General features: G+C 31.0%; 1 protein-coding gene across 3 annotated transcripts in view; it reads right to left on the reverse strand.

The window, feature by feature from the left end:
- The window catches only part of CNTLN (centlein), a 332,078-nt gene that overhangs the window by 202,650 nt on the left and 117,390 nt on the right, over positions 1 to 12,038 (reverse strand). For all 3 annotated transcript variants that reach the window (XM_081278288.1, XM_081278287.1, XM_081278289.1), the window contains exon 8: positions 10,063 to 10,257. In XM_081278288.1, coding sequence (XP_081134414.1) covers positions 10,063 to 10,257 — 195 coding nt within the window. The remainder of the gene's footprint in view (positions 1 to 10,062; positions 10,258 to 12,038) is intronic.

Below are 12,038 nucleotides of genomic sequence, written 5' to 3' on the forward strand. Positions count from 1 at the left end.
TATTCTGACAAACCCAAACCCAACAAACCAAATAGAAAGAAACTAAAAGCATTTCCTCTAAAATCAAACAAGACAAGGATATCTACTCTCACCACTCCTTTTCAATATACTCCTCAAAATTCTAGCCAGAGAATTGAGAAAAAAAAGAAAAAAGAAAAAGAAAAAGAAATTAAAAGCATACAAATAGTAAAAGAATAAGTCAAACTTTTTCTGTTTCCTGATCATATGATCTTAGATGTAGGAGACCCCAAAAAAAACTCCACAAGAAGATGTCTAGCACTGATAAATGAATTCATCAAACTATCAAGATCAACACTCTACATTCATAAATCAATAGCTTTCCTATACTCCAACAGTGATTCTGCTGAGAAAGAAATTAGGAAAATCATTCCTTTCACAATAATCATAAAAATATAAAATATTTTAAAATGAGATAAAAGATATTTACAAGGAAAATTATAAAACATGGTAAAGAAATTGAAGAAGGCCTTAGAAGGTGGAAAAGACCACTTATGTTCGTGGATAGGCAGGATTAACATTGTCAAAACGGCCATATTACCAAAAGTATTATAGAAATTCAATGCAATCCCCATCAAAATACCAGGGACATTCTTCACAGACTAGAAAAAAACAGTTCTAACATTAGTTTGTAAGATTAAGAGACCCACAATAGCCAAAACAATCCTGAGCAAGAAGAGCAATGCAGAGGCATCACAATATCTGATTTGAAATTACACTACAAAAGTATAGCAACAAAAACCACATGGCATTGACAACAAAATAGATGTGAAGACCAATGAAACAGAATAGAAAACACAGAGACAAACCCACAGTATAAAAGCATAAAAGCATCTGAGAGTTCACAAAGGTGTTAAAAATATATTGGAGAAAAGATGGCTTTTTAACTAATGCTATTGGGAAAACTGAAAATTCAAATGTAGAAGAATGAAACCAGATCCCTCTCTCTCACCCTACACAAAAGTCAAATGAAAATGAATCAAAGACTTAGGAATTAGTCCACAAACATTGCAGTTGCTAGAAGAAAACAGAGTCAACCCTCCAACATACTGGCACAGTAACCAACTTCCTTAAGACCCGAAAAATTCAAGAAATAACACCAAAAATCAATAAGTTAGATACCATCAAATTAAGAAGCTTCTGCACGCACAGCAAAGGAAATGATTAAGAGCATTAAGACAGCCCACAGAATGGGAGAAAATCTTGGTCAGCTACTCCTCTGACAGGAAATTAATATTCAGAATATATAAAGAACTCAAAAAATTAAACACCAAAAACCCTAAGTAACCCAATTAATAAATGGGCTAAAGAACTAAACACATTTCTCAAAAGAAGAAACACAGTGGTCAACTAATACATGAAAAAAAAAATGTTCAACATCTCTATCATTTGGGGATATCAAAACTACACTAAGATTTAATGTTACTCCAGTCAGAATGACAATTACCAAGAATGTAAATAATAATAAATGCTGGTGAGGATGTGGGAAATTCTTGGTGGTATGACAAATTAGTACAGCTACTCTGGAAAGCAGGATGAAGATTCTTCAAAAATCTAAGGATGGAACCACCATGTGACCCAATTTTCCCATTCTCAAAAGATCTAAAATCGAAATACTACAGCAATATAGTCATCTCAATATTTGTAGCAGCACAATTCACAGTAACTAAACTATGAAGTCAACCCACATGCCCATCAGTACATGAATGGATTAAGAGATTGTGATGTGTGTATGTGTATGTATGTGTGTTGTACATATACCACATACATACATGCATACAATGGAGTTTGACTCTGCCATAAAACAGAATGAAATTATGGCTTTTGCCAGTAAATGGATGGAAATGGAGAATATCATGCTTAGTGAAATAAGCCAAACACAAATTCAAAGATCGGATGCTTTCTCTCATATGTGGAAGCTAGAATAAAAAAGAAAAGGGGAGGGAAGGATAGGTTCACATAAAGATAAAAGGAAGATCAGTAAAGCAGGAAAAGGAGTTCAAGAGTTTGAGTGGAGGGATGGGTAAGGGAAGACAATGCTTAATGAATTCTAGAAAATCATGTTATATTCATATATAAATATATGACAGGGAACTTCACCTGTATAGGTAGATAGAATCCATCAAATAGAAACTAATAGTCAAGTGAAAGGAAGTCTACTAGAGTAGATTCAGGGGAATAGGGCAGGGAAAGGCAAACAGGAGGGAAAATCAGGAGGGAAAAATGGGGGATCTATGAACTAAAGTCAAATTCCCTACATGTATGAATTTGTTGGGATGACTGGAACTACTACATATAACTATAAAGCTCTAATAAAATATGTTAAAAATGAAAATAAATAGTCAAGAATTGGATAGTTCTATTCAAAATAATGACAGAGTAGATCCTATTAGATTAAACCTCCTGCACATTAACCACTTAAACTCAAAGAAAAACATAAAAATAACTATTGAAGGCAACACTGAATAGTCAAATACAGTTAGAATCTGGACAATAACTGGTATTTGGAAAATTGACCAGCATTGGGTAAGTAATCTATTTTTATGGATTTTTACCTGGGGAAAGCAATCAAAAAACCATATGTGGTGAGACTAAAATTCAAGAATCGTAATACTTTAAAGAACTAGAGGACAAAATTAAGGTCTACCATTACAGTAAAAAATGGGGGGAAGAAATACCAGATAGGAGAAAGCCAAACCAATAACTGCACTGAGCAGACTTCTAAGAAATCCATACAAGGTTAAAAGGACTGAAAAGCAATTCACTGTCATCTGTGTCATTCATGTGATGCAAAACAGACCTTGGAACTTTAAATAGTTAAATCTAGATAAAACTATATATATTTTTTTTCAATACTTGCATGAGTTATAAAACTAATAAAAGTAACATATAATATATACCATACAGTGTTAACTTCTGAGATATAGAAGAAACAATCAACACATGAGACATATTCAAAACCAAAGTAGAACCATCAAAAAGAGAGAAGACAATCAAATACAAGAATATCCAAAAGATAAAATTACAATAAAATGATTTATTTTATTTTATTTTATTAGCACAATAGATTGAACCAAAGGGTGCTTTACCATAAAGCTACATTCCAACCCCTTTTTTATCTTTTTATTTAGAGACAGGGTCTCAATAAGTTGCTTAGGGCCTAGCTAAATTGCTAAGTCTGTCTTTGAACTTGCAATCCTCCTGCCTCTGCCTCCCACGTCACTGGGATTATAGGTGTATATTACAGGTGTATATCAGTGTGCCTAGCAGATTGATACATAGGGGAAATATTAATACATGAAGCACATTCAGAAGGAAAGAAAAATCATCAAAAGGAGAGAAGTCATAGTACACAAGATGATTCAAAAGATGAAATTATGATATAATTATTTTAAAGTAGCTTTTTTATTATTCAATCTTTTTTATTTTGTTATATATGACAACAGAATGCATTACAATTCATATTTACACATATAGAGCACAATATTTCACATCTCTGGTTGTAAACAAAGTAGAGTCACATCCTTCATATCTTCATACATGTACTTAGGGTAATGATGACCACCACATTCCACCATCTTTCCTACCTCTATGCCCCCTCCCCCCTTCCCCTTTCCTCCCCTCATCCCCTTTGAACTATTTAGAGTTCATTTAATCCTCCCATCTCCACCACCCTGCAGCATATTATGAATCAGTATCCTTAAATCAAAGAAATCATTCAGCATTTATTTTTTTGGGATTGGCTAATTTCACTTAGCATTATATTCTCCAGCTCCATCCACTTACCTGCAAATGCCATGATTTTATTCTCTTTTAATGCTGAATAATATTCCATTGTGTATATATACCACATTTTCTATAGCCATTCATATACTGAAAGGCATCTAGGTTGGTTCCACAGTCTAGCTATTATGAATTTTGCTGCTATAAACACTGATGTGGCTGTGTCCTTGTAGTATGCTGTTTTTAAGTCCTTTGGGAATAGACCAACGAGTGGGATAGCTGGGTCAAATGGTGGTTACATTCCCAGTTTTCCAAGGATTCTCCATATTGCTTTCTGAATTGGCTGCACCAATTTACAGTCCCACCAGAAATGTATGAGTGTACCTTTTACACCACATCCTCGCCATCACTTATTGTTGTTTGAATTTTTAATCACTGCCATTCTGACTGGATTGAGATGAATTCTTAGAATAGTTTTGATTTGCATTTCTCTAATTGCTAGAGATGTTGAACATTTTTCATATATTTGTTGATTAATTATATACCTACTTCTGAGAAGTGTCTATTGAGTTCCTTGGCCCATTTATTGATTGGGTTATTTGGTTTTTTGGTGTTAAGATTTTTGAGTTTTTTATATATTCTAGAGATTAGTCCTCTGACATGTGTATGGTAAGAATCTGTTCCTGGTCTGGAGTTGTGGCTCAGTGGTAAGGGTGGTTGCCTAGCATGCGTGAGGGACTGGGTTCAATCCCTAGCACCACATAAAAATAAACAAATAAAATAAAGATATTGTGTCCATCTAAAAAATTTTTTAAAAAAAGAATCTGTTTCCAATTAATAGGCTCTCTATTCACCTCATTAATTGTGTCTTTTGCTGAGAAGAAGCTTTGTAGTTTGAATTGATCCCATTTATTTATTCTTGATATTAATTCTTAAGCTATAGGAGTTTTATTAAGGAAGTTGGGGCCTAATCTTCTAATAGATGCAGAGTCTCTGGTTTAATTCCTCTATACTCAAAGAATTTAAAAACAGCATACTGCAGAGGTACAGCCACATCAATGTTTATAGCAGCAAAATTCACAATAGCTAAACTGTGGAACCAACCTAGATGCCCTTCGGTAGATGAATGGATAAAGAAAATGTGGTGTATATATATACAATGAAATATTATTCAGCATTAAAAGAGTTCACAATAGCTAAACTGTGGAACAAACCTAGATGCCCTTCAGTAGATGAATGGATAAAGAAAATGTGGTATATATACACAATGAAATATTATTCAGCATTAAAAGAGAATAAAATCATGGTATTTACAGGTAAATGTATAGAGCTGGAGAATACAATGCTAAGTGAAGTTGACCAATCCCCTCCCCCCCAAAAAAATGCTGAATGATTTCTCTGATGCTGATTCATAATATGCTGCAGGGTGGTGGAGATGGGAGGATTAAATGAACTCTAAATAGTGCAAAGGGGATGAGGGGACAAAGGGGAAGGGAGCGGGCATAGAGGTAGGAAAGATTGTGGAATGCGATGGTCATCATTACTCTAAGTACAAGTATGAAGACACAAAGGGTGTGACTCTATTTTGTGTACAACCAGAGATGTGAAAAATTGTGCTCTATATGTGTAATAAGAATTGTAATGCATTCTGTTGTTATATATAACAAATTAAAATTAAAAAAACAAGGAAGCTCAGGAAATTACAAGATTATAAGTACAATAAAAAACAAACTTGATACATTCTAAAATACTTAAAAACAAAATCTTCAAAAAAAAAAAGAATCAAGAGAAAACCAACAAATTTAATTTAAGTGAAAAACAAAGTGAACTCTTACACACTTATTACCAGAAACAATGGAGTCCAGAAGACAGAAAACTGACACTTTTAAACTGCTTAACAAAACAATTACCTAAAACAATTAATCTAAAAGGAAGGGAAGAAAATAAATGAAGGGGCAATACAGAGGAAACAAACAAACAAAAAGTAATAAAATAGTATACTGAAACCAAACATAATAATGTTATATTTTTAAATGACTTAACATTGCAATGAAAATCAAGAAACTGTCAGAATGAATTGAAACAAAACAAGATACAGATCACACAAGATTTAGATATATAGAGATATACAGATATAAAAATATTTAAAGACAACTATAGGTTGAAATTCAAGGGATGGGAAAGTTCTACTGTGTAAAATGTAATCATTAAAAGGAAGGACTAGTTATACTAACATTATGAAAGAAGATTTCAAGTCTACAGAATATAGCAGTTAAATCTTACTTTTTATAATGACAAAGGTTTTAATCAAAAAGACAATCTTCATATGTATTCTCCTAATATAATATAACAGCTTTAAAACAAATGAAAGAAAAATTGAAAAAACTAAAGGGAGAAAAATAAATCTACAGTCATATTGGGAGATTTTAATATGTTTCTCTTAAAAAAACAACAGAAAAATTGAGGCAAAGAATCTGAATACTACCAGCTGCAATGACATAATTAATGTTTAAGGAACATTCAGCCCTATAGTGCAATGTATAAATTATTTTCAGGTATATATAGTATATTCAACAAAACCATATGCTGAGCCATAAAAGATTCAATAAACTTCATAATATAGCAGTCTTACAGAGTACTATATCTAACCAAAATTAATGTGCATTGGAAGTCTGTAAACATAAGAAGATATAAAAGGAGAGAAAAACACATAAAAATATTCCAAGAGTAAATCAGATGCTTTTAAGTAACCAAAAAGGCAAACAAAAAAAATCACAAAGGAAACAAGAAATGTTTCTAATTCAATACTTGTTTGTAGAAACTGACAAGATGATACCAAAATCTCTACAAAAAAATGAGAAATATATACAGTATTCCTAAAAAGAGAATAAAGTGATTTACATTACTGTCATTTCAAAAGTTACTTTAAAGTTACATATGTGAACAGTTATTATTGTTTGAATCTGCAATGTTCCCAAAAGCTCATATATTGAAAGTTTCAGAGGTGAGGTTCTTAGAAAATGATTAGATTGTGAGGACTGTAACCTCATCAGTAGATTAATAAGTTGAAAAAACTACTGGGTGATAATTGTAGGCAAGTGGGCCATGGCTAGAGGAAGCTGGCAATTGGGGAAGCAGCTTTGGAGACTGTATCAGTCCTAGGCTCCTTCCTGTTTTTCTCTCTCTCAGCTTCCTGTTTCCCTGTGCTGAACAGCTTTCCTCTACCATGACATTCTGTGATGTTGTTTGTACTTTGCAGATAGCCAATCATAAATTAAATCCTCTGAAACAGTGAGGCAAAATAAATCTTTCCCCCCTCTAAGTTGTTCTTGTCAAGTTATTTTGGTCATAGTGAAGAAAGGCTGACTAACACAGATGGGTATATTTCTTAACTCTATTCTGTTCTATTGATCATTTTGTCTTGAGCATTTCCCAATAAATTTTAGAATAGGCTTGTCAATTTCTTTAAAAGAAAACCAGGCTCCACAGAGATTGACTAAGATTTCATGATAGATATATTTAGGGAAAACTAGCCTTCTTATAACTTCTGATTCCTGAATTTAGTGTAGCTGCCCATTTAATGTAATGGCATTTTCTTGACTTTCCCTCTAGTATGTTTTATACGTTTTAAAGTACAAATCCTCTCACCGCTTTGTCAAATCCATTTTTAACTATTACATAGCATTTGAGGTCATTATAAATGACATTTTTTTCAATTGCTGATTATTTCCTTTTATATAGAAATACAAGTGACTTATAAGTTGATACCATACAACACTTCCAAATTTACTTAATAGTCCTAGGAGCTTTTTCATAAATTATAAGGATTCTATACAAATAGCATGTTATCTATAAATAGTTTCACTTCATTATTTCTAATTTCTATGTTTTCATTGGTTTCTTGTTTCATGTATGTACTAGTTAGAATCTCCAGGATAATTCTGAAAAGAATGTGTGAGAAAGAACATTCTTGACTTGTTTCTAATCTTAGAGGGAAAGCATTCAGTGTTTACCATTATGAAATAAATGATATCACTATTACATGAATTCTTCCAGGGATATGAAAAAGAGACAGTTCTTTGCAATTCATAATAAAATTCCAACAATACTTTATATCAAATCTGATGGGAAACATTCAAGAAAGGAGAAGTACAGTCCAATAACCCTCATAAACATAGATGCAGATACCCTAATCAAAATATAAGCGAATTTGAATTTAGCAATATATGAAAATGATAAAACATTATGTTAGATTCATTTAAGAAATGGAAAATTGAATCAATAATTCAAAACTAATTGCTGTAATTCACAACATTAATGAAATAACTTTAAAAGGCTTTAGTAGTCTATAAAAGGTTCATAAAAAGCAATGTATATATTCAATACCTGTTCATCAAAGCTTTCATCATTCTAAGAATATATGGTATTTTAGTCTGTTTGTGATGCTATAATAAGATACATTGATAACAACAAAAGACTATAAATAACCTAAGTACTCATCTAGAGAAAGATAACTAATTGATAGTCATGAAATAGAATACATTAAAAAGTGAAAATAAATAGCTATAAACAGAAGAGATGAGTCTTAGAAACATGATGATAAGTAAAAATTGTCAAACACAATATGATAATATATATTATAATACCACTTCTATAAGTGATGAAGTTCAATATACCATTTCCTCACAAATTCCTATGTGATAAAACTTTTTTAAAATAATGGAAGTGGTAAATAGTTTAGTGGTTACTCCTAGTAAAAAAATCAAGGTACGGCTGGGGCTATAGCTCAGTGGTAGAGTGCTTGCCTGGCACATGTGAGGCCCTGGGTTCAACCCTCAGCACTACATAAAAATAAATAAATAAAATAAAGGCTTAAAAAAGATAATATTGCTTCATTCTTACTTAAAAAAAAACTTTTTAAAAAAAGAATCAAGGTACCAGGGTAAGGAAGGAAATACACATAGATATCAGTCATTAGTAATGTTCTAGTCTTTGGATGAGTTAGTAGGACAAGAGAATTTATTATAATACACAAGCAAATAATGCAACTAAATTAAATTAAGTAGGTCTACACATATAACATAATAATGTGTCATGATGCAAATTTTATGATCAACCCAATTCAATACACTAGCTGTTAAAAAAATAAAAACTGTAATACAATACAGTGCAAATTTTAAAACTGCTGTATTAAGGTTCAGTTATTAGCAAGAGAAAATGTGCTAGGTTCAACAATTAGATATTTTTAAAAAATCATTAAATAATCACCCAATTTCCTATTTCTGTTAATTGCATTTTTATTTTTAAATAAATAAATCATAAAATTTAAAGAATTGCTGTAAGTACCTTAAACACACAAATAAATTCACAGAAATAAAGTATTTTTAAAAAGATATTTAACTTGAAAGTTTACCTGGAGATAATATAAAAGAGGTACTAATGAACATTTTCTGTATGTCAAATCCTGTACTTAATATGAACTATATCATTAATCCTCACAAAATTCTATGACATAGATACCACTAATATCAACGCTTTATTTATGAGGAAACTTTGGTTAAGGTGGTAATAAATTTCTTGATTTACCATAGAAAATAATCAGAATGGTCAAATGATTTGTCCAAAATCAAAAGTAAATATACTGGAAGAATCAAGACCAATACATATTGACTACTGTATACAAGGCATTATGGCAAGTACTTTATGAGATGTGCTGTTAGATACTCTCTATTCAATTATCTCCTTCAGTTATAATGTATCAAAATAGAAATGACCTATTTATTTGCTCTTCAATAATCAAAATAATTGATTACATACTTGTCCCTCCATATCCATAACACAATGGTTCCAGGACACCCTTTAAATATCAAAATCTGCAGATTCTTATATTTGCATAAAACCTATGTACTTTAAATCATCTCTTATTTATAAGACCTAATATAACATAATCCCTATGAAAATATTTATATACAATATTTTAAGGCATAATCATAATAAAAAAGTCTGTCCATGTTTAGTACACTTGAAAATTTTTCAAATGTATTTTATTCTTATTAGTTTAATTCTTGGATGTGGAACTTGCAGATACTCGGTGAAGGGTTGACTGCTTAATGTAGTCTCTATTTCTATATACATTTCTACAAGAATCTCTAATGTATACAATATTCATGTCCACAAAGACTAAAGACAATAGTAAAACAAAAAAAATTCCACTACTAATATCCCACTATATGCAAATTTATTTAAATTTTGTTTTAAAGTTGTAAGAGATAATTTAATATAATATTATACAGGCTAATATTTTTATAATATGTCTCTCACCTGTGCTGAGTGGTCTGAATCATTTTCTTGAAGTGAAGAATATGGTGCTCCTTGTGATTCCTGAAGTTTTTTTTTTAATTTTGCATTTTCTTGTTCTTTTTGAAATAGTTGATCCTGAAGATTAACGACACTTTGACGGAGCATAGATTCATTTGATTTTGTGGTTTCAAAACAAATGTGTAACTCACTGTAGAGCTGTTTAAAAACATTCAGATTATATTAATAATCATAAACTAGATTAATGCCTGTAGATATATGTGCCTTTTATATACATACAAACATATATTGACAACATAAGACATAGTATTTGCTCTCAGGTTATTTTAAGTCTAAAAGAGAAACAAGACAAAAACATAAGGAAATCTAAATAGTCAAATATCAATATAAAACTGTAATGTTGAAAAGGTTATAAGTATTATTGGTCAGTTTAATAAAGAAAAAATGATAAACTTCTAAAGAATTTGCAAGTATTTTAAGCTTGGTATATTACTCTCATAGGATTTCATGAAAAATAAAAGTCTTGAACTAAGCAATTACAGTTTTATTGGACTGAACTGTAAACAAAAAAAGCCATTCTAAGAATGGTAGAAATGTGAAAAAATTATGTGCTAAAAACAATACAAAGGAGCATAAAGTATATCAGCCTAATTGAATATAATATATACATTTGAAAGAAAAAAAGAAAAAACAAAGAATATTTCATTGAGAATTCACTGACTGATGTATTCTCATTTAATATACATTAGTATCTACTTCTAAGGTGAGGTAGAAGGAATAAGAGACATAAAGACCTCTCCACCACACTATGCATTTGCACTCCTATTTAGAAGTTGCCCCTGTCTTTATCTGATATGATTGGGTGGGTAACTCTTAGACACAAGGACAAATTATTTTGCACTGAATATCTATCCTTCCAAGAAGCAGGTGAAAAAGGACAGAGAAAGACACTAACAAATGATTTAGGCCTGCCCACATCTAGGAATTGGAACAAATTCTCATTCCTTAGTCCTTATTCCAAATAAACATCTCCTACTTGCCTGTTTTCTTTGATGGGTGACTGGACTTTATATATTTAATATCAATAAGACTAGTAAGTTGCAGACATAAGAGTACAAGAAGCAAAGACAGTCTTCCAGCATTTTTAATTTTAGGACCCAGTCCAACAGAAACTTAGCCAAAACATCTTCAAACAAGATTTGTCTATTTTTATTTCTGAAGTGTTTTCTGATGACAAGGCCTCGGGATAATAAAATGCTTATTTTTCTTGGAGATATTGCAAGGAGACATAAGTTTAGATATTCCAGTGCCCTGGATACTACATTATTCTCATTTCATTAATAACAATAGAGTTTAAAAAAAGTTCTCAAGGAAGTAAATTAGGTAATAGATTCATTCACCTGTTCTGACTCAGGCATTATAAGTAACTTTTTCTCTATTAGCAATCAGAATACATTATAACAGTTTTCAGAGAAAATATTTTGCCTAAAACTTTCATTTAAATAGACAAAAATGCTAGAATTATATCACAATTTTTGTAAGATTCTTCCCTATAAAAATGTAATCATATGTTCTACTATATATCTTACAGGTACGATTCATTAAAATCTATAATTAACATTTATTATGTTTATTATTCTTTATGCTAGAGAATCTCCAGATTATGGAAAACAAGTTAATATCAGATTAGAGCTCCCAAACTCCAAGTACTTCAATTTTCAGGGGCTTGTACTAAAGTAAACTTGCTCCCATATTTTAATGTGCATTGGGAAAGCAAAATGATATTTTTATTACTTAAATAATTTTGAAAACATATATGCTCTCTCATCCAAGGACACTAACTTATTCAACAAATTTTCTATATTTACTAATTATACTACTTGCGACATTTAGTCAGATAATAAATTCTTCAAGTGAAAAGTATATTTATACAAGATAAAAAGAAGAAAACTATAACCTGAAGCTTAAGCAAAAAGTAT

This window comes from Spermophilus citellus (assembly GCF_964194105.1).
Source record: "Spermophilus citellus genome assembly, chromosome: 2".
NCBI classification, from domain to species: domain Eukaryota; kingdom Metazoa; phylum Chordata; class Mammalia; order Rodentia; family Sciuridae; genus Spermophilus; species Spermophilus citellus.